General features: G+C 41.8%; 2 protein-coding genes across 5 annotated transcripts in view; one reads left to right on the top strand and one right to left on the bottom strand.

Moving 5' to 3' along the window:
* The window catches only part of SCUBE2 (signal peptide, CUB domain and EGF like domain containing 2), a 68,339-nt gene extending 59,448 nt beyond the window's left edge, over positions 1 to 8,891 (bottom strand). The window contains exons 1-3 of one of the 4 annotated variants that reach the window (XM_055548690.1): positions 8,332 to 8,891; positions 7,063 to 7,185; positions 779 to 904 (exon numbers count right to left, since the gene is read on the bottom strand). In XM_055548690.1, the coding sequence (XP_055404665.1) occupies positions 779 to 904; positions 7,063 to 7,185; positions 8,332 to 8,446 (364 nt within the window). In that variant the 5' untranslated portion in view covers positions 8,447 to 8,891. The remainder of the gene's footprint in view (positions 1 to 778; positions 905 to 7,062; positions 7,186 to 8,331) is intronic. The other 3 variants (XM_055548688.1, XM_055548691.1, XM_055548689.1) reach the window with 3 other exon arrangements.
* A 5,199-nt stretch (positions 8,892 to 14,090) lies between these two features.
* On the top strand, positions 14,091 to 14,569 carry LOC129628110 (elongin-C-like). The gene has a single exon (XM_055547544.1). It carries the CDS (start codon positions 14,193 to 14,195, stop codon positions 14,529 to 14,531), a length of 339 nt encoding a protein of 112 aa, XP_055403519.1. The 5' UTR covers positions 14,091 to 14,192; the 3' UTR covers positions 14,532 to 14,569.
* Positions 14,570 to 24,063: the final 9,494 nt, after the last annotated feature.

The raw sequence follows: 24,063 nt of genomic DNA, 5'->3' as shown, positions 1-24,063 counted from the left end.
GGACATCAGTGGATCAACCACATGAAGGATTGATGCCAAAGGAATCTGATGTCCTCTGAGTCCCATGATGTCCTTCTGTACCACTGCTAACATCAGCCTTCAAGTGCAAATAGACCATAAACACTTGCCTTCCAGGTGTGCCACATCTTCTAAGACCATCCAACATTCAACCCTATCCAACTGCTTGCTATTTTTAAATTCTGTTTTATTCCTAGCATAAGGAACCAATGTAAACAATGCTCTTTGCAGTTCCTAACTCAGAGACCGAAACTCTAACAGATGTTTTGGTTCGTGGGATACTAGGAGGATGTTAATGGAAGGTTTCTGTTTGAATTTCTCTCTCTTTTAAGAAAAAAGAGAGGAGTCTATCTGGCTGAGCTCCAAGCACACATGTGGAATATTTACAACAAATAGTTTTACATGATTCTGGAATAGAAGTATTAACAGGATTAAAGAAATAGCTTGAAGTCAAGACCCTTTTAACACAAGACTAAAGATCTTATAAGTAACAAGTCAATGCCAGAAAGTCAGTAAGTACTAATGACAATATCCACCCACCTCCTTGGACAATGGAGGGTTTATATTATGAATGACCACATAAAAACTAAAATACTTACCCTGGTTTTCTATTAGGGAGTATGATTTCTGGGGAGCCAGAAAACACAAGTTTATTATCCCAGTTTTCTTTTAATGAATATGTTTTTGTCAAAGAAAAGAAAGGGGTGGGGTGCTAGAGAGGAGGTAAATGATAATTACCATTTCTACCCGTTTTTCTTACCGAGACAATTATGACCATCATGAGCCAGCATGAAGCCATCGAAACAAGTGCAGCGATAATTGCCAGGAATATTCAAACAGTCATGGACACAGCCTCCATTGAGTTCATTTTCACATTCATCAATATCTGAGGAGTAAAACAGAAGTAAGCCACACAGGCACTATTTCTTTAGTGTAGAGAAGTATATATTTACCTTTTAACCAGCCATCCCACTTCTAGGAATCTCCAACAACAGTAAAATTAACATATATAAGGTTATTCACTGCAGAATTTGTAATTACAAAATACTGGAAAAAACCTAAATGTCCATAACGTAGTTGAAGAATTAAGGTACGTTTACTTGGTGGAATACTGTGCAGCTGTTAAAAAGAAACAATGGAAAAGATTTCTACAAACTGATTTGGAGTGATTTTTAGAATATACTAATAAGTAAAAAAAAATAAAAATGCATAAGATTATTTGTTATATGTTGTCTTCATGTAAAAAATGAGGAGATATAAATACACATAAAATTCCAACATGCTTTTTTTCCCTCAGAATTAGACAAGCTTATTTTAAAATTTACATGGAAATGCAAAAGACTCAAGAGTTAAAACAATTTTGAAAAAGGAAAACATATTTGGAGGATTTTCACTTACTATAAAGCTACAGTTATCAAGACAGTGTGTGGTACTGGCATAGAGGCAAGCAAACAGATCACTGTTACAGAATCAAGAGTCCAGAAATAAACCTTGTATTTATGGTCACTTGATTTTAGGCAAAAATGCTAAGGCAATTTTTTGGGAGAAATGATAGTCTTTTTAACAAATGGTGCTGAGACAACTGGATATCCATATGCAAAAAAGATTCACTTAGGCCCTTATTTCATATCATACACAAAAGTCACAAAATGCATCAGAGACCTAAATGTAAGAGCTAAAACTATAAAACTTTAAAAAATAAAAAAATAATAAAACTAGAAAACTTTTAAGAGAAAAAAATATAAAGGTTTTATGAGAAAATCTTTGAGACCTTGGGTTAGGTAAAGATTTTTTTAGATACAACATTAAATATATCACAAAACACAAAATCCATACATTAAAAAATTAATAAATTGGACTTTGTGGAAATTTAAAACTTTTACATTTCAAAAGACATCATTAAGAAAGTGAAGAGAAGCACAAATTGATAGAAAATATTTGCCAATCACATACCTCGTAAAAGACTCTTATAATTCAATAAGACAAACAACCCAATTTTAGAATGGGCAAGAGATCTGAATAAACATTTTTACCAAAGACAATACGCTGGCTCAGATGGTAAAGAATCTGTCTGCAATGCAGGAGACCTAGCTTCAATCCCTGGGTTGGGAAGATCCACTGGAGAAGGAAACGGCAACCCACTCCAGTATTCTTGCTTAGAGAATTCCATGGACAGAGGAGTCTGGTGGGCTACAATCCATGGGGTCACAAAGAGCCGGACACTACTAAGTGACTAACACTCCACTCCAACACAATAAGCACATAAAAAAGGTACATCGTTAGTTATTTGAGAAATTCAAATTACAATCACGAGATACCATTCCACACTCCCTAGACAGTTATAATAAAAAAGACAGACAGGGACTTCTCTGGTGGTGTCGTGGATAAGAATCTGCCTGTCAATGCAGGGGACATGGGTTTGACACCTTGAAGACTTGAAGACTGTATTACGTGGTAATTGTACACCTCAACTAATTTACTCGAAATCACTGATTTGTACATTACTTAGAATTGGTGAATTTTATGCTGTGTAAATTATAACTCAGTGAAGTAGTTAAAAAGAAAATACATATTCAGCTGCTTATTTGTACAAAAGAAACATAGGAAGGAGAAACCAGAAAGCACAGAGATTGGTGACCCGTGCTTGTGGGAAAAGGCGTGGAAATGAGGAATGTAAGCAGGATAGGAACGGGACAAGGGAGTAACACTTCTCTGGTTTTTGTACAGCTTTGACTCAGAACCATGGTGATGTTTTACATACACACACATCAAGCAGGCAGCAGAAGTGGGGACTGAGGGGAGATAAAAAATGGAATACAGAGAGAAACGAATCCAAATGTACTATAAACGAGTAACACAACCACACTGAAGGGGATGGGGAAGGAAAGTACTAGCCTAAGTAAATTCAAAAAGTAATAACTTGACTGGATATTGTAAGGCTGAAAACAAAAACAGTTGTATATAAATACCATACCCTAATTATTATATCTGTTTTACCCACAGGATTATGGAGTAGCAATTCTGTATATACTTTATATGTATACTGGGACTGAACAAACATACATATATTGCAAATAATGAGAGCCAGGCTTCTCACTGTTAGAGAAAGAAGTTACAAATAAGCCAAGAGGGAGGTTAGAATAATCCTGTGATACTGCTTTGGAATCTGAAATATCTGTGTAACTCACTGTTTTTAATATATAGAGAAATGCATAGATAAAAGGAATAAAAATAGATAAGTGTGTATGTGTGGGTTAGTATACATACATATATTTCCTAGCTCTGTCCACTGAGAGGGCCTAGGAGGAATGACATCCCAGTAACAATGAAAATATCAAGCATCCAGATCTTGGTTTCCATACACCATTTCCCAATAAAAGGAAAGCCAGGGCTCCTTGAAGAAGTGGTTGATTCCAGGGTTGCTGCTGCTGCTGTTGCTGCTAAGTTGCTTCAGTCGTGTCCGACTCTGTGCGACCCCGTAGACGGCAGCCCACTAGCCTCCTCCGTCCCTGGGATTCTCCAGGTAAGAATACTGGAGTGGGTTGCCATTTCCTTCTCCAATGCATGAAAGTGAAAAGTGAAAGAGTCGTGCCCGACTCTTAGCGACCCCATGGACTGCAGCCTACCAGGCTCCTCCGTCCATGGGATTTTCCAGGCAAGAGTACTGGAGTGGGTTGCCATTGCCTTCTCCAGATTCCAGGGTTAGGGAGACGAAAATACAGGTTGAAGCTGGAGCATTTTGTGGTATCAAAAAATTAGGAGTTTCTCAAAAAAGGATGGGGGCATGTCAACAGGACACAGGAGACCATGTGAAGGAGCTCCCGATGGCTACAGTTGGAACAACTTGAGCCAAAAATAAACAACTATATAATTAAATAAATACCTGTGAGTCCATACTGGCATAACATACGTAAACACATAAATCAATGCTTAAATAAATGGGAAATGCCCTATTAATAGATGTGCAAGGAACAAGAGAAATAGAAAACCACCAAGAGGCACACTTCACAGTGACAACTGATGCAGGCAAGATCCACGGTGAGGCGCTGAAATCAGCGGACAGAAATGTGAGAACAAACAGGATATCAGCATGGGCTGGAAGTATCTGCCTCAAGATATAGCTCTGTTGAAACAGGGGAAAAAAAGTAACTCGGAAGTGGAGAAACACAGAATATATCATTTTAACCAGGTGATCAAGATTAACATCACCTGTAGTGGGACATGGTGACATCGTGTGCCCCAGCTGTGATGTGCTGAAAAGCACACAAAAATACTTCTGTAGCAGCCTTTGCCCAAAGTTTCACTTTTGTATTATCACAAATGCAGAACGAGAAAACACAGGACATTCTCTTACTGTGTCTGTCCCTACCATCTCACTTTTTATCATGTGGAAACATAACACCAACAAAAGAACTGAACAGTACTCATCTACGTGTCATTGTCAAGAGACCAGGAAAGACTGAGGAGCTGTCACAGAGGGGGAGGAGGAGACAACAGTTAAAGGTACTGTGGGACTTTGAGCCGGATTCTGGAAGGGAAAAAATAGAACACTAGGAAAAAACTGGTGACATTTGAGTTAGTCTATATAGTTAATAATATTGTGCCAATGTTAATTTCCTGGTTTTAATACTCTACTGCAGTTATGTAAGTTGCTAACACTAGGGTAAAATAAGTAGTAGACATATGTAAAGAATTCTGCACTATTTTTGCAAATTTTCTGAAGTCTAAAATTAGTTCAAATTAAAAAGTAAAAAAAAAAAAATGACAAAGGCCAAGTCTAGATTCATCCCTAGATGATTCAGTTCCTTAAACTGAGAAATAAGGACCATATAATGAATACTGACCACTGAAACATCCCCTCTCCAAAGTCTGGGATATAAGCAAAGATCATTTAGAATATAACATCCTTCACCTAAAGTCACTTCTGAATCGCATTATTTTAAAAATACTCAGGTCCCATACTTTCATTTTTCCAACATTTTGGCAGAAGAAATTTGTGGAGGAGAAAATTTTGTTCACTCTGAGCAAACCAGTTCCCATCCCTGAACTTAAATAGGGCCAAGTGACTCTGGTGATAATCACAACAAATGTTGTTGTGTTGTGATTATCACAAACACACAGACGGGACCCAAGAGGCTTAAAAACTAATAAGCCAGAAAGTACACATGAAGGAGTTACATCTTTGAATATCTGTATCTTTGAGTCTTTGCAATCCTCATTTCCTTTCCTTTCCCTTCTTGGAAGAAAGTTTCCACTTATGGATCCCCGTGCCAAGAAATCCAAACTAAACAGGGAGAGCCTTACTTGCTAGGTTTATAAATACTACAAATATTCAAAAGATCAGATCCTCCTAGGGTTTGGGTTGAAAATGACAGTACAAAGAATACATGCCCCCTGTTAACAAGGAGCACCTGTAGAGAGAGGAAGAGGAGGACCTTTACTTTTCTATTTCACACATTTTTGTATTGTATTGTATTGATTTTTATAACAATAATCACAAATTATTTTGAAAACCAATTTAAAGGTATAAGAACAGCAATGCTGATCTTTAATTCTTTTAAACTAAATAGCAAACTTTTCACTCTAAACTGTTAGTAATTCAATTTCAATTGTGATAAGCAAAACTCAACAGCTAAGAATCACCAAACTCTTGCCACTTGTCATTCAATATCATTTACTAAATATGTATTTTATTCAAAAGAAACCATGGCATGGTTTCTACCCCCAGAAAGCATACAGTGATTGGAAGTCACAGTGAAAAAGTGAACATTTTTATCCCCAAGCAGGATATGAACATATGTGAATTCCAGTACTATACATAGAATATTTAATACAGTGAGGATGTGGTATGGAGGAATTGACAAAGAAATGTTTCAGACAGAGGTAGTCTTTTGGCCTCCCATGATGTAGGGCAGATAGAGAGAAATGGAGGTCTATCTCCAGGAAAAGATGAGCTTGAAGAAACAGAAGGTTGGATGGTCCACCAACCCCACTTGCTATGAACCTGACCAGGAGCACATCTCCTCTGATGCAAGAACTGAGAGTTTTGTTCCTCATGCACAAAGGAGACTGTAAATAATAGGATTTCACACTCAACCAAAGAGGGACACCAGGAGCTGAGTGAACAGGAGAGATGTGAGGCCAGCAACGGAGCTGGAGTTTTATCTAACATTCTTTCACCTGCAGGCTAATTGTGTGAGCATGCCCACAATCCCTTTCCCAATTCCCTTGAGCCCCATGTCCTCATCAGTAACATGAGAGACAGGATTGGCTCAGAGCTCCCAGAAGAGCCCTGACAGCTCCAACATGCTACGACTTCCATTCCCTGGAGCAGCCTGCTCCTACAAGAGTCCACTCTATGGCCAGTTCCCAACTTCAGAATTCCTGACATGAGCTAATCCCCAGTGGCCCAGAACACAATATAGTGGAGTCCAGCCTTCAGGCTCCCAGATCTGGACCTCTAAGGGCTTAAAACACCCCTCCACATACACTTTTCCAGGGCTGGGGCAAACCTGCAGCTCCAAATGAGGCAGCCTCCTGGGGCAGCTGTAAAGCTCGGCAGGTCACAACGCCAAACCGCCCAAAGTCATGGACAAGATGGAGTCACTAGAGCCGCAAGGGAGGGCGGAACTCTGGCACTCAGACTCCAGAGTGAGAATACAAGCTGCCCCAGGGAGGTGAAGGATCAGCCCTGCTCTGGCAGGCATGGCTGTCTGATCAACACAGCTGTTCACTTTCTGCCCCCAAACTGAGTGGGACCGAAAGACACTACTAAAGCACCACTTTTCCTTTGCAGAAGCTAGACAAAAGGGCATTTCAGAGCCAGAGGCAGATGAAACTATGATCAGCTCTGGGGAAAACCTGATGTTCCCAGTTTTTTAAGGATCTGAAATACATTTCAGAGAATGGGTGATGTGACCCAGGGTTGGGGTGGGAGCGTGGGAGTAGAAGCCTTTCTACCAACACGAGTGGCCACTACAAGCGCTGAGGAGGTGGAGGGCTTCCCCTGGTGGCCCACACACTACTGGTTACCAGGTCACTTACCCTCACACTGCCTGCCCTCCCCTTGGTAGCCAGGCCTGCAGGAGCACTTGTAGGAGGTGGGTGTGTTCTCACACAGGGCATTGATGTGGCAGTCATCTAGCCCCTGGGCACACTCGTCCACATCTGCAAAAGAGTACAGCAGCTCCTAGGGTGTCTCCCTAGATGACCTGGCCTTGGTCCCTCTCTAGCATCATCTCGCACCAGCCCACCCTGCCTCACATCTCACCATCTTGGAAGTCCTGGGATTGACATATGATTTCCAGGCCCCTGTTTCCAGGCACAGACTGTTCACTGTGACTGGGATGACCTCTCTACACAGCTCAGACCCACCTCCCCTAGGGAGTGTGCCAGGAGCCCAGAGTGCAGGTGAGATGCCCCCCCCAGATGTGCTCGCATATCACACTGTCACTGCTTTCCTGCCTGTCTTGCCATCTAGACAGTTGATTACAGATTGGGTCTGCGTCCCTGAGGCCACGTACAGTGCCTGGCACATGAGCAGGCGATGGTAAAGGCCTACTGAAGGAAAGACCAAGTTGGCAAAGATGATCTGAGAAACCGAGCAGGGTCTGTCAGCTTTCTCAGGGTTTGCGATATGGGGGGACAGCTCGCCCTGGGCTCTGAGCACAGCACCCTGAGCCTTCCAACCAGGCAAAGCGGAAGTGGTGCCCCCACCCGCAGCCCCTCGCCGCTGCCTACCCTCTCAACCTGGAAACCCGCCTGGGCAGAAGTATTTGCTTGGCTGATAACCCTCTAGCATGTGAACTAAAAACAAACGTTTTGAAAGTATTGCAAGGCCAGTTAGTGCAGAACGGGGCTTCCCCGATTCTCCAACAGCAGTTGTTCCACGGATAGAAACATTCCCGAAGCCCATCGGAGAACTTCCCGGCCCCGATCTCACTCTGGCCTGCGGCCAGAGCCCTCAGTTTCCCCATCTCCGCAGAGGAGACTCCCAAGCCCTGCTCCCCAAGCTCCGCCCGCGCGAGTCTGACCAGCAGGCGTTCCACGCAGACCGGAGCGGGAACTGTCATCAGCCCCGGGTCCCAGGCCCGGCCGCGCACTCAGGCCCCGGCCTCTAACCCGCGCGGTGACGGCGCTTCGGCCTGTCTGGCGGCTGGGGCCCCACGGAAGCAGGGGCCACGCGGTGCCCCGCATCCGAGCCGCGATCCCGCTCTTCCCGAGCGCCCCTCACCCTCCGCCAGGGGACCCGGACCCTTCCTGGCGCCCGTCCCGCCCGGCGTGCCAGGTGCGTCCCCGCGGCCAGACACTCACCCTCCGGCGGCCCCGCGGCGCGGCCCCGATCGGGCGGGACGGCCGCAGTCAGCAGCAGCAGCGGCAGCAGCAGCGCCGGGGCAGCCCTAGGGCAGCCGCGGCCCGCGACCCCCATGGCAGGAGCGGCGGCTGCGGGCAGAGGCAGGGGAGCGCGGGCGGCGAGCGCGGCGGCGGCTCCGGGAGGTGTGTGCGGGCGCTCTGCCCGCCGCGCTCTGACACCCCCAGCCCGGCCCCGCCCGGCCCCCAAGCCCCGGCCTCATTTTCACACGGTCCTCCCCGGGCCGCCCCTCCCGGCCCCCTCCCTTCTTCCTCGCGGTCCGGGCGGAGGGGGCGCGGCCGCAGTGGCCGGAGGGCGGCTGTCAGCGGGGCGGGGTCGGGCCCCGAGTCCCCAGCGCAGGCTCCTCCGCCCCAAACCCGCCGCTCCCACACCGCCACCGCGCTCCGCCCGTTCGCGATGTCCTCCAACTTGACCCGATCCCTCTTGTGAAGACGAGCAGCACTTTGGGGCTGAAAGATTCGGACACGGGGCACCCGGAAAGTGTCCTGTGTATCTCAGAGTCCTATAGTCCCCAAACCCCGACGCCACCTATGGGCCTTGACCTTCTCTCCGCTTACGAGGGGAGTATGGATGGAATGAAAGTGATCCGCGTCCTTCGGAGCCTCAGAAGAGCTCCCTGGAGAGTGGGACCCTAGCTTCTCTGCTCACCTCAGCAGGCACTCTGTCTACACCCTTCTTGGTTCTGCCCAACCCAGGCCTTCTCTGATCCCCTGGCCCAAAGTCCCGGATGACAGTGGCCCACTTGTTCCCCACCCCGCAACACACACACACACACACTGCTGAGACAGTCCGTCTCTGGCACAATGCTGGGCCCAGAATCATAACAGAAAATGTTCATTTCATTGAAAACTGGTTAAATGTATTTTTGGAGCCTAAAGTGAAGGGAAAGGGGGACCGGAGGTCAAGGATGAGCCACCAGGAACAAGAGACAGCCCAACAGCGGCACAAGTAGTATGTACGACCACCTGAGCTAATAAACATCAGGTCTGACCAGCTGCATATACAAGGCAGTACTTGTCACCTGGCCCTCCAAGCAAGACATCCTTGCAAGAGAACACACCTGCACAGGGCCCTCCCACACGGTCCTAGGCACAGGAGACTGGAGCTCATGATGAGCGGCATCAGCATGGCTCAGGAGCAAAGGTAGCGGCAATTCCCAGATGCAACAAAACACCATACTCAGGGATTTCAATGTTCTTTGAGCTTTTCTGTATTTATTAAATTTTATCCCATGAATATACGTGAACATACGTATGTGTGTGTGTGTGTGTGTGTGTGTGTGTGTGTGTGTGTAATCAGAAAAAACATAAACATCACAAAAATCCCCACTTAGCTCTGGCACAAAAACATGTCTCCCCGGCTGAGCACCTCTCCTCCACTGCCTCTGCCCCGCCCACCCCCACCACTCCCAGGATGAGACTGCCTCTTCACGTCTTCCTTCCTAGTTCCTAGAGCTGCTGTCCAATGGAGAATCGGAGAAAATAACTTTTCTGTGGTTGTTTTTCTTTTGACCTTTTTATCCCCAGCTAAGGCAAGCAGGTTGCATCCCTTCTTCTATCTTTCCCCCATCCCTCCCACCCGCTTTTGTTTGGTGCTGAGAGACATTCACTCAGCTATTTCTAGTCATAAGGGTGGTTTTTTACACATTTGTAAATCTTCACTTAGTGAAACATTCTCTCCGCCTTTGTCTTTGTGTCCTTAACAATAGCCATAAATTACCGCCTTCTTTTTCTCTCCAGCTGCATCAGGCTTCATTGCTTTTGAAATGATCAAAGTTATCTTCTTTGAAAATCCAACTAGAAACTGCCCATTGTGTGGCACAGACCTCGTTAGCTCCAGTCAAAGCATAAAAATACATAAAGCTGCCCGTTAAACTCTATGGGAGCCTCCTCCAGTCCTTGTGCCTGGTAAGAAATAAGACGCACTGTTCTTTCCCTTCCCCATTTTCCCAAGTTTATATGTCAGTAAGAATACAAATTAATTATAAGACCCAGTGCTTCTTTGCCTAAGAGAGTCAGTTTTCCCTTGTGTTTCCTGGAAAAGTTTACCACTGGCCCAGACCTCCAAAAATGTTGTGAATCCTATTTTGTTTGCCCAAACTTCCATACAAACGTTCTTTCAGCTGGTCGGCTCCCAGATGCCTGGGCAACCTTTCTGACGCTTCAGATTAAAGTCAATATGGTTTACAACTGGGAATTTCCATAGGCGAAAGGCTTCAGGGGAAATTTGTGCTCAAATGTCAATGTTTCCAGTGTTCCAACATCAGAGGGGACTTGGTGGGCCCTGAGGTAGCTGCTGTCTGCCCTCCATTGTCTCACTGAGGTCCCCACACTGCCCGTGGACTGAAGCTGTACCTCCCTCTCACCTCCCTCAGGCTAAGAGGCTGTGAACCAGACCGGAGGGGAGAGAGAACCCAGCCAGCCTTGTCTCACTGGTGTGGGCTTCTGGCAGTAAGAAGACTGTGAAAGCAAAAGCTGCGAGTGCCCCTGAACTGCATATGGCTGAGGTAAACTCTGCATTCGCTGGACACCTTTCAATGCTCACTTTTTTTACTCTTCAGCAGCTTTTGGAAACTCCTTTTAGAAATTCTCCTTCCCTTGGGTTTTCATGGCAGCAGGCAAGCTCCTGATCTTCCAGCCTCTCAGGAATTACCTTCTCAGTCATCTTTTTGAGATCCCCTTTCAACACCCTCTCCCCGATGGTTCGTTCATTCACTTGTTTCTATAATAAAAATCTCCCTTTAGCTTCAGTTCTGTGCATTGTCTCCAGCTGTCTACTGGATACCCGCACCTTGATCACCCACAGGTCCCTCCGATTCAAGATGTTCAAAACAGAGTTCATCTTCTTCCTCAAACCTGCTCCTTATCAAGTGCTTCCTCTTGATAGCACTTGATAGAAAGACACCGTCATTCTGCCGACACTAGGTCAGAGACCTGTCAGTCACACCAGAGTCCATTTTCTCTCTTCCCACAACATACAAAATACAAACCCTCATGTCAACCCAACCTTCTTATCATCTCTCAAAACCATCCTCTTCCTTCATGCAAGCTTCCAGAGCTCAGGACCTCATCATCCCTCTCTTGGTCTGTTGTTCCTAGTCTGCAGTTCTTTATTGATCTCCCTGTTTAGAATTTTACCTTCAGTGCATCTTCACAGTGGCTGTGGGAGTAAAATGTAAATTTTGTCACACCAATCCCAGTCTTTCTCAGGCTAAAGTCCAAACTTGCTTGATTCAATCACTCTGAAAAACATTTGTGCGGTATCTACTCAAGCAAAACATGACTACCTGCTTTTAGGTACATACCCAAGAGAAATGAGTGGTTTACTCAAAAAAACACATACAAGAATGTTCATAATGACTGTATTCACACCAGCACAAAACTAGAAATAACTCGAATTCCATTAAAGAGAGGATGCAGAAACAAATTGTGAGATATTCATTCAGCGGAATACCGTAGGGCAATAAAATGAACAAACTCTAACACATTCAAAGACACAGAGGCATCTCATGATTATTTATATTAAATGAAAGAAGCCAAATACAAAAGGGTGCGTATTGTACAATTCCACTTCTATGAAGGTTAAGAACAGATAGAACTAATGAATTGTGATAGAGGCCAGGATAGTAATTCCCTCTGGGAATGGGTGTTGACTGGGAAGAAGCATGAAGGAACTTTCTGGAACACTAGAAATGCTTTAGATCTTGATCTGGGTGATGGATGTACACATATGTAAAAATTCACTGAGGCGCTGGCTTACACTTAAAACACTTTATGCACCTTATTGTATGTGTTTTACCTCAAAAAGTAAGTTAAAACAAGAACTGCCTAGCCAAAGAGCTTTGTGGTCTGACTGACACCCTCTGCCCTTCCAACTTCTCTCCTACCCACAAGTTATGCTCCAGCAACACTGAACTACTTGTATCAGGAGTTTGTCATTTCCCACCTCATGTATCTTTTCTTTTGCTCACACTCTTCCCTTTGCCTAAAAGACACAAAGTGGGTCTCAATAAATAAAATGCAATGTCTTGATTAACAAATGATACTGTACCCCAGGGGAAAGGTGTTTGCTGAGATGTCCCCCAGACAGCAATGAAATATGGATGAAAGTACTAGAGTCTGCAGGTTAGCAGGTCCTGAGAACTAACGCACAAAAGAAAACCCATCAGCTCCCATACACACGTTCATTTCTCCTCCATGGATGGCTTTCACATCTCCTGAAAAACCTTTCCAGTATGTTTGATCTGGACCCATCTCCATTTGATCTTTTGTCCCTCACAACAGATGTTTTCCCCTGCCCCAGACAGCCCCTGTTCCTCGGAGGGAAGCTGCCCCACCTTCAACTTCAGGCTCAGGAGATGGTTTAAGAAGATCAGTGCTTTCATTCCATTCCCCACGGCAATCATTGGTTCAGGGATAAACACATGATGGTGTTCCAATCAGAAGCCATTTCAGTCTCTTTGCTTGAAAGGTTGGAATGGAAGAGTCCTCTTTTCTTGCTATGATATGGATGTGGTGAGTGAGAGACCGTGGCAGCCATCTTGATACCAACCCAAAGAGGATAAATCAAGAGGAACATTGAAGCCAACCCACAGGTACACCCCACCTCAGGATCTCCAGGTATGTGTGCCAGTACACTTCCTTATTGTTGTTGTTGTTAGTTTTATTTGTTTATTTTTGGCTGTGCCGGGTCTCTGCTGCTGTGCGGGCTTTCTCTAGTTGTGGAGAGGAAGGGCTGCTCTCTGGTTGCGGTGCACTGGCTTCTCATTGCAGTGTCATCTCTTCTCGCAGAACATGGGCTCTAGGGCACTCTGGCCTCAGTAGCTGCAGCATGTAGGCTCAGTAGTTGCGGCTCCTGGGCTCCAAAGCACAGGCTCAGTAGTTGTGGCGTGCAGGCTTAGTTGCTCCACAGCAAGTGGGGTCCTCTGGATCCGGGATCAAACCCTTGTCTCCTGCATTGGCAGATGGAATCACCAGGTAAGCCCCTTCCTTATTGTTTGAATTGGTTTTTAAAGTTATTCTTTATTTTTTAAATTGTAAAAAATATATAACATAACATTGACAATTTGAACCATTTTAAAGTACACAGTTTAATGGCACTGAGTATATTTACACTGTTGTGCAACCATCACGACCATCCAGATCTTTTCTCATCTTGCAAAACTGACACTCTGTACTCATTCAACAGTAATTATTCACTCCTACACCCAGCCCCAGTTCCTGGCAACCATCGTCCTACTTTCTGTTTCTATGGATTTGACTACTCCAATCAAGATTGCAGGGAGAAATATCAATAACCTCAGATATGCAGATGACACCACCCTTATGGCAGAAAGTGAAGAAGAACTAAAGAGCCTCTTGATGAAAGTGAAAGAGGAGAGTGAAAAAGTTGGCTTAAAGCTCAACATTCAGAAAACTAAGATCATGGCTTCTGGTCCCATCACTTCATGGCAAATAGATGGGGAAACAGTGGAAACAGTGGCAGACTTTATTTTCGGGGGCTCCAATATCGGTGCAGATGGTGACTGCAGCCATGAAATTAAAAGACGCTTATTCCTTGGAAGGAAAGTTATAACCAACCTAGACAGCATATTAAAAAGCAGAGACATTACTTTGTTAACAAAGGTCCATCTAGTTAAGGCTATGGTTTTTCGAGTAGTCATGTATGGATGTGAAAGTTGGACTATAAAGAAAGCTGAGGTGGCGGTGCGCGGGGACCTGGTGCGGTGGCTGCGGTAGCTGCGGAGCTGACGAGAAACTACTCAAGTTCCTGTGGACGCAAAGTAGAATTTCATAAGAACATAATGGATGGAGAAGAGAAAACCTATGGTGGCTGTGAGGGCCCTGATGCCATGTATGTCAAATTGATATCTTCAGATGGTCATGAGTTTATTGTAAAGAGAGAACATGCGCTAACATCAGGAACAATAAAAGCCATGTTGAGTGGCCCAGGTCAGTTTGCGGAGAATGAAACTAATGAAGTCAATTTTAGAGAGATCCGTTCACACGTGCTATCGAAAGTATGCATGTGTTTTACCTACAAGGTTCACTACACTAACAGCCCCACAGAGATTCCTGAATTCCCAATTGCACCTGAAATTGCACTGGAACTGCTGATGGCTGCGAACTTCCTAGATTGTTAAATAAAGTAAATTATAATAATAAAAAAAAAATAAAGAAAGCTGAGCACTGAAGAATTGATGCTTTTGAACTGTGGTGCTGGCGAAGACTCTTAAGAGTCCCTTGGACTGTAAGGAGATCCAACCAGTCCATCCTAAAGGAAATCAGTCCTGAATATTCATTGGAAGGACTGATGTTGAAGTTAAAACTCCAATACTTTGGCCACCTGATGCAAAGAACTGACTCATTAGAAAAGACCCTGATGCTGGGAAAATATTGAAGGCAGGAGGAGAAGGGGATGACAGAGGATGAGATGGTTGGATGGCATCACCAACTTGATGGACATGAGTTTGAATAAACTCCAGGAGTTGGTGATAGACAGGGAGGCCTGGCATGCTGCAGTACATGGGGTTGCAAAGAATCAGACATAACTGAGTGAATGAAATGAACTGAACTGAAGTACCTCATATTAATAAAATCATACAGTGTTAGTGACTGTCTTATTTCATGTAACATAAATACTAAGGCTGAATAGTATTCTATTGTATGTGTATACCACACTTTGCTTATCTATTCATCTGTCAATTAACACTTGGGTTGCTTCTGTTTTGGGGCTATTTTAATAATATAGCGGTGAATGTGGGTATACAAATATCTATTTGTGTGCTTGCTTTCAATACTTTTGAGTGGATATTCATAAGTGGAATTGCTGGATCATATGATGTTTCTATGTTTAATTTTTTTAGGAGCCACAATACTAATGACCATAGCAGCTAAACCATTTTACATTCCCACCAGCAATGCACAAGGGATTCCAGTTTCTCCACATCCTCACCAAAACTTACTTTCTGTTTTGTGTTGTTTTAAACAATAGCCATCAAAATGAATGTGAAGCAGTAGCTCATTGAAGTTTTTTGAATTGGATTTTCTGTTATTTACAGGCAAAAAAATATTCCTATTCAGTTCCAGATAAGCTTCCATTAGGAAACTTGGCTGGGTAGAAGGTGACCCTGTGAGTAAGATGGGAGAAAGACAGTGGGGTAGGGTTGAATCCTCTTGGGAGCCTAAGTAGCAAATGATTGTTTTATTCACAAAGTTGATGCTATCTTGGTCTAAATACCAGGACTCTGTTTCTTCAATGGCTCTGAAAACTTCACCAACATTCTCTTTCACTTACAGAGGATTAAAAATTCTTCCAATAAATTTTTCCTTAAAAATGGTAATATTTGGTATTTCTTTAATGGTCCAGTGGCTAAGACTCATACTCCCAAGCCTGGGGGCCTGGGGTTGATCCCTGGTTGGGGAACTGGATCCCACATACTGCAACTAAGACCTGGAACAGCCAAGTAAATAAATATTTTTTTTAAGTAATAGTAGTTAACATTTAAGTGAATACTAAATGTCAGATACTAACTACTTCACATGCATCAGCTCATTTAATCCTCATGGAAACTACGAAGTAGATATCATCATTATCCTTATTCCACAGATAGAGGAAATGAAGCAAAGAGAGGTTCAGTAGTTTGCTAGGAGGTGGCAGAACAGGCATCAGTGCCAAGATATCTGGCATCAGATCCTCCTTCCTAACCACTGCCCCGTGCAGCCTGAATGTGCCCCAGGTGCTGTGCTAGGCACAATGGGAGATACAGTGATGAATGAGAGGCAAGGCCTGCCCTCAGAGAGCTTACGGTCCAACAGAAAAGGGACATAGTGAGTGTTCATCCTCAACACTACTGTCAAAATCTAAACATGATCATTCTTTTTAAAAATATATTTATTTATTTATCTACATATTTATTTGGCTTTGCTGGGCCTTAGTTTTGGTGCTCAGGATCTTTGATCTTCACTGTGGTATGTGGGCTTTTGTTTTGGCCTTCGAATTCTTAGTTGTGGCATGCAGGATCTAGTTCCCCAACCAGGGATCGAACCCAGGGCTCTGCATTGGGAGTACAGTCTTAGCCACTGGATCACCAGGGAAGTCCCTAAGATAATTCTTGTTTAAAAACCTTTGATGCTCCCCTGCCTGCATTAGTTGTACGATAGACCAAACACGTGGGCAGAACCAGCTCATAATTTGCAGTTGTTGTTTTCGTTCACATTTCCTGTAATTTGTGAGGGTCATTTAAGAAACCAAAAGTGGCTTCATGATTTGTGTACAATTCAAAATACATGTTTATATATCCATTGCTATACCTTTAATTATAAGGAAAATTAATTTTAAAATTGTCTTCCTTGTTAATACTTGGTTGAGCAGAAGCCTCATATGTAAAAATTGTTCTTTTTTATCTATTGGAATGATTTTTATACTTGATTTCTATTTCTAGGCTTGTGACCATTTGCCTCACAATGTTGTAGTTTTAAAAACCAGAGACTCTGAACTCCTCAAAGAAGTCTAACTCCCTGCTATGTTTGACTGCCACGTGCATGTGTTTGCTTTTCCTTCATAATAATTTACTGACAGTTTACTGCCTGAGTGTTGGCAATTCCTGTCCCAGTGCTCAGGCGGGAGTTAATAACTGTGCGGACACTGTAGGAACATGCTCTGTGGATGGACAGGGTCTTAGCAGTGCCCCATACAGAGACCCTGCTCTCTCCTTGTGGCTGCCACAGCTCAGCTGCCAGTATGGGTCTTGTATTAGGATATGAACTAGTTTTATTATTTTCATAGTAGGGAAGCCACAGATACTATCTAAAGAAATGGATGATGAAGGATATCATAAAAGGTTGTAATTATAAAGGCAACTTATAAGAAGAAAATCCAAGATTTCTAAACATTAGAAGAGCCATGCATACAAAACTGGCTTCAGAAGAGAGAGAAATGGTAGAAACCAATTTGTATGGGAGAAAAAGAGGAGCTGTCAAAGAGCTACCCTACCTCTTAAGAAAGTGGCGGGACCAACCAGATAATTTAACAGAAAAAATTCTAATGAAGAATTCGTTCTTTTAAAGAACAAATTATTCCAATTTTTTTTTATTGTTCCAGAGCATAGAAAAAGAGGTCAAATTCTTTCTATGAAGGAAGTATATCATTAATACCCAAGCTTCATAATATTGTACACAAAAAAGAAAACTATAGATCAATATTATTTATTACCATGAATTAAACTCTATAAACAAAAAATTAGCAGTCAAAATTCAATATCATAAATAAGTGGGATACATTTCAGGATGCAAGGATGGTTTAATATTATGAGATCTATTTACATAATTAATCTTATAAGTAGATTTGAGGAGTAAGATCAGATGATCATCTTCATAGATTGTAAAGGGATTTTAAACAACAAACATCCTTGATTTAAAAAAAAATTAATAACATACAAATAGATACTTCTTAAACATGAGGAAAAAATCTATCCCAATTCAAAAGCCAACATCAGACTTAACGGTGAAATACTGGAAGCATTTCCAATGAACTCTGCAGCAAGACAAAGATGATCATTTCAATTTACTATAGCTTACAGAATATAATGGTCAAATCAAGTAGACAACCATAAATTAGAAGTATAAGAATTGGAAGAGAGGAAATATGGCAGGTGATATCATTGGATATCTGAAAAACTGAAAAAAATCAACTGAAAAACTACCAACAAGCAGTAAGGGAATACAATAAACTAGTAGGGAACAAAATTAATGTGTAGAAATCAAGTTTTCTCAATATAAATGAGGTGATGGAAGAAAAGACTATTTACAATTGCAACAACAACAAAAAATTAAATACCTGGAGATAAAGACAATAAGAAACACTCAAGCTCTATGTAAATAAAAAATTTTAAAACACTATCCAAAAGAAAACTTGAACAAGTAGAAATATTACATGCTCTTGGATAGGAATATGAAACATGATGAAAATGTCAGTTCTCCATAACTTATTTCAAAATTTTAATGTGTTCTATTAGGCTTTTAAAAAATTAGATAAGTTGATTCTAAAGTTTATATAGAACAAGAAAGGAGCAAGAACAGTGATGAAAAGTGTGAAAAGGAAGAGCCACAGCAGGGAAGGAAGATTAGCAGTTCTAGTACTAGTAAAAGATATCATCAAATCTCAGCAATCAGCACGGTGTAATGCTGGCTTATACAAAGACAGGCAAAAATAGTCACAAAATCATACACAGACACAATGTAATAAAGGCGACATTCAAATCACTGGGAAAAGTATGGACCACTAAATAAATGGTGTTGGGACAAATGGGTAGCCACTTAGACAAAATGCAGTTGAATCCATTCCTCATGCCTCACTGAGTTAACTTCAAAAGAATACAAAATTAAACTTTTGGGGAATTCCTGGTGGCCTAGTTAGGATTCTGGGCTTTCACTGCCTTGGCCTGGGTTCAATCCCTGGTTGGGGAAATGAGATACTGCAAGACATGTGGCAAAAAAAAAAAAAAAAAAGTTAACTTTTAAAAAACCTCAACAGTTTTAAAAGAAAAATGGGAAAATACCTTTCATCTTATAGTAAGGAAAGTCTTTTTGTCACCCCAAACCCAGAAGCCATAAACAATTAATAAGATCAACCATACAAAAAAAAAATACTCTAATGTTTAACATTATAAGTAAAGTTAAAGAATAAATAAGAAACTGGGAGAAATGTTTTCATATCAGATCACAAAAGAGTAATCTCTTTTGTATGTAAAGAGCCCCTAGGTGTCAATAAGTAAAGACCAGTTACACAATAGAAAAATGGCCAATTAAAGAAATGTAAATAATGAGGTGGATGAAACTGGAGCCTATTATACAGAGTGAAGTAAGCCAGAAAGAAAAACACCAATACAGTATACTAACACATATACATGGAATTTAGAAAGATGGTAACAATAACCCTGTATACGAGACAGCAAAAGAGACACTGATGTATAGAACAGTCTTTTGGACTCTGTTGGAGAGGGAGAGGGTGGGAAGATTTGGGAGAATGGCATTGAAACATGTAGAATATCATGTATGAAACAAGTCGCCAGTCCAGGTTCGATGCACGATACTGGATGCTTGGGGCTGGTGCACTGGGATGACCCAGAGGGATGGTATGGGGAGGGAGGAGGGAGGAGGGTTCAGGATGGGGAACACATGTATACCTGTGGTGGATTCATTTCGATATTTGGCAAAACCAATACAATATTGTAAAGTTTAAAAATAAAATAAAATAAAAAGTAAAAACAAACAAACAAAAAAATGTAAATAAATCTTAAACATATGACACAAAAAATCTGAAGTTTGACAACAACATTCTCATGGCAAGTCTAGGGAAACAGGCACTTTAAATATTAGTGATGAGGGTATACACTGACATAAGCTCTACAAAAAGCAGTCTTAAAATATCTATTTAAATTAAATAAACAGTTAATCAATCTGATTTCAGTATTGACCATCTGGTGATGTCCATGTTTAGAGTCTTATCTTGTGTTGTTCAAAGAGGGTGTTTGCTATGACCAGTGCATTCTCTTGGCAAAACTCTGTTAGCCTTTGACCTGCTTCATTCTGTACTGTATACCTTCTTCATTCTGTACCTGCCTCTTGAGAAATCTGTATGCAGGTCAGGAAGCAACAGTTAAAACTGGACATGGAACAACAGACTATTTTCTGTTTTCCCCAAATAGGGAAAGGAGTATGTCAAGGCTGTATACTGTCACCCTGCTTACTTAACTTATATGCAGAGTACATCATGAGAAACGCTGGGCTGGATGAAGCACAAGCTAGAATCAAGATTGCCGGGAGAAATATCAATAACTTCAGATATGCAGATGACACCATCCTTACAGCAGAAAGCTAAGAAGAACTAGAGAGCTTCTTCATGCAAGTGAAAGAGGAGAGTGGAAAAAGTTGGCTTAAAACTCACATTCAGAAAACTAAGATCATGGCATCTTGTCCCATCACTTCATGGCAAATAGATGGGGAAACAGTGCAAACAGTGATAGACTTTATTTTGGGGGGTTCCAAAATCACTGCAGATGGTGATTGAAGCCATGAAATTAAAAGACACTTACTCCTTGGAAGAAAAGTTATGACCAACCTAGACAGCATATTAAAAAGCAGAGACATTACTTTGCCAACAAAGATCCATCTAGTCAAAGCTATGGTTTTTCGAGTAGTCATGTATGGATGTGAGAGTTGGACTATAAAGAAAGCTAGCACTGAAGAATTGATGCTTTTGGACTGTGGTGTTGGAGAAGACTCTTGAGAGTCCCTTGGACTGCAAGGAAATCCAATGAGTCCATCCTAAAGGAAGTCAGTACTGAATATTCATTGGAAGGACTGATGCTGAAGCTGAAACTCCAATACTTTGGCCACCTGATGCAAAGAACTGACTCATTTGAAAAGACCCTGATGCTGGAAAAGATTGAAGGCAGGAGAAGGGGACCACAGAAGATGAGATGGCTGGATGGCATCACCGACTCAATGGACATGAGTTTGAATAAACTCCGGGAGATGGTGATGGACAGGGAGGCCTGCGTGCTGCAGTCCATGGGGTTGCAAAGGGCCAGACACGATTGAGCGACTGAACTGAACTGAAACATTTAATACATGTTAATTCTCACATGTATGAAATGATATTATGTACAAAGCTATTCATCACAGCATGTTTGTAGCAGCAAAAGATTAAAAACAACTAAATGACCAAAAATCCCAGACAGAAATATAAATTATATGACATATATAAAATAGAACATTAACATAGCTATAAAAAGAAAGGAGGAAAATCTGTTTGCATATGAAAAGTTCTCCAAGATATTCTTTTAAATGAAAAAAAACAAAAACAAACTACAGAACAATGTATATATATTTTTACCTTTTGTGGGGGAAAACAGAAAAATAAGAATCTATATTTGTTTATTCTTGAATATACATAAAGAATTTATAGAAAGATATATAAGAAATAAGGAAGATGGCTGGGTAGGTGGAGGTAAAGAATGGAAGGGAAGTTTCAGTGATTGTCTTTATACTTTTTAGTTGTTGAACCATTTAACTATTAATATATTGCAATAGAAGGAGGAGGAGGAAGAGGAGGACTGGAGCAGAAGTAGTTTTTATTGTCATGACCACAAAAGTAACTTAAAATTGAATGAAATCTAGATCCCAGCCATTTTTGAAGATCATAGGACTTTTCAATGGGAGTCTTATTTGTAGTTCATTTTTAAGCCACAGAGTATACATGCATTTTTTATGCTGCCTGCAAAATGTGGACCCCTGATTATAGTGAGTTATCATCCTGGACCAATTTAGGCTTGACAGGCAACAGATAACATCTTCTAAATTCTTGTGGCCACACTTTTAACTATTGCCTAAAGCCTGTGGGAAGAGAATGGGCAACCAAAACACACACACACACACACACACACTGGTGAGTCATTAAAATTGTCATGTAAGATTACTGATATGAGAGATGCTATAATCTTTTTAAATTAGCTCATAGAGCCTATTAATAAGATAATAAGTTAAGATGTGACCTGTGATTCCTTTCAATTATCTATTTTGCAATTTTACTGCAGATAACTATCTCACCCCTTTCATTTATTAAGAGGCCAACACAAGCCAGTTTGTCAATTATTTCTCATTTCTGAAATATTTTTCATGCCATTCAATTTTTTAAAAAGAAAAAAAAAGAAAATAGAGTTCATATATCTTACATCAAAAACTGGGCAGCGTATATAATAGAAGAAGCAAAGACTTTATAATTATGTAAATACACATGTAGAAAATGTAGCCCCTGCTTCCATCCTGCTACCATGACAGCAAAGGGATGATGACAAAGTTTCTACAATAAACATACATTACTTTTGTAATTAGGAGAAGAACATTTAAAACTGTAAATGTGTATATGCCAAGTGTGTAGACAACTCCAAGCATCTTGATCAGGTCCTGTTAACCTCTCGGATCCTCAGTTTCCCCATATGTAAACTGAAAGTAATTATACCTGCCCTGCAGGGCTACACCGAATCGTGGCTGTGGTAAGGTTTTTGAAGCACAGAGTATAAGTGCTGGCAGAATGGGCACATAGTACAAGCAATTCTCATCCTGCCACACACCCATCGGACCCATGGAAGCCACACCTGGCTGGTGTCCTATTTCCTGACTTCCTCTATCAGGGCTCTTCTACAGCTGTGCCAAAGCACAGGTACTTGCCCCTGCTTGTTGGGAGAAACTTGGCTATTATTCCATACCCATAGCATGATTGTAATTAGGAAACCTGGAATTTGGGGAGACAGGGTGTTTCCCTTATTATGTTAGTGAGAAGGTTTCAGTGCAGGAAACTGAAGTAGCTCTGAAAGTATATAAGAAAAAACTAAGCACTTACATCAAGTTTGGAAGCGGTGAATGGGGTGAGGTCTAGGCTGGGTCTTCAGGATCAGTACCCAGACCTAACCCGCCAGGGAAGCAACAACTGTGCAACTGTGGCAAACTTTGAGAGCTCTCCAAATAGCTATGAATTCAGACACCTGAGCTTGGACTCTGTCAACTTTTTGTCTACGTACCTTTAACAAGTTAAACTCTCAAGAATCAAGATAAGGAGGTTGCCATCATAGCAACTGCCTCTCAGTACCTGGAAATTGGTTGTCAGGTTTATCTCCATAGACTTATTTATGACCAAAGCCAAACAAACAAAACCAGAAGCAGTTGGAAAATAGCCTCTGAATCACTCCTACTCTTCAATCTCATGTAAGTACATTTCACTGGCAGGACATAAGTCATATCCAGGATCCTAGTTGCAAGGGAGCCTAGAAATGCTGTTTATGATGAGGTTTTTTAGCTTGTCAGCTTACACAGTGCAGAAAGGTATTCTAGAAGGATTTGGAAGTCAGTGCTGACTATCAAACAGACAAATTCATCACATAGTTATTTAGTTCCTGCAAAATTTAGAACTAATTTCCCTGCCAATGCCTATTTGTGCTGCAGGGGCTCCAAGAATATTCAAGGCTTAAAGTCATTGGAAAATGTGGTGGATATTTTCTGTTGCCCTTCAAGCATCCATTACCCATGATCTCTTCCTAACAATGCATGGACTTTCATTCATTCTTTTCATTCAGGTATCCACTTCTCCCCTAAGCCCCCTGTGTGCTTTGGAAAAAGGACCCCAACCCCATCTCCAGGAGTGTGCCTTCATTGTTTTTGACAAATTAGCACATTCCATCTTCTTGGCCATAGTCATCGGTACAAAGGCAAGTCTCTTAAAAGGAGGTGACTTAAATCTCACACTCTCTCTTCACACATTCCCTCTTCATAGCATCCAAATGGTGAGAGCACAGTTTACAATTTAGCTTTTTCAACTGTAAATTTCTTTGCTATTGCTAACTCTCAATCCATTCCTACATCCACTTTTTCATAGTCTTGCTCTGTGTCTTCTATATACATGTATATAATGTTATATTATTCAGCCTTAAGAAATAAGGAGATCCTGCCATTTATGGAAATGTTGGTGAACCTGGAGGATATTACACTAAGTGAAATAAACTAGGTACGGAAAGAAAACTACTACATGATCTCACTTATATGTGGAATCTAAAAAGGTTAAATACATAGAAGCAGAGAATAGAATGGTGGTTACCAAGGGCAGAGATGTGGAAGAAG

The sequence above is a fragment of the Bubalus kerabau genome, chromosome 15 (genome assembly GCF_029407905.1).
Source record: "Bubalus kerabau isolate K-KA32 ecotype Philippines breed swamp buffalo chromosome 15, PCC_UOA_SB_1v2, whole genome shotgun sequence".
NCBI classification, from domain to species: domain Eukaryota; kingdom Metazoa; phylum Chordata; class Mammalia; order Artiodactyla; family Bovidae; genus Bubalus; species Bubalus kerabau.
This window is presented reverse-complemented; position numbering and strand designations above follow the sequence as displayed.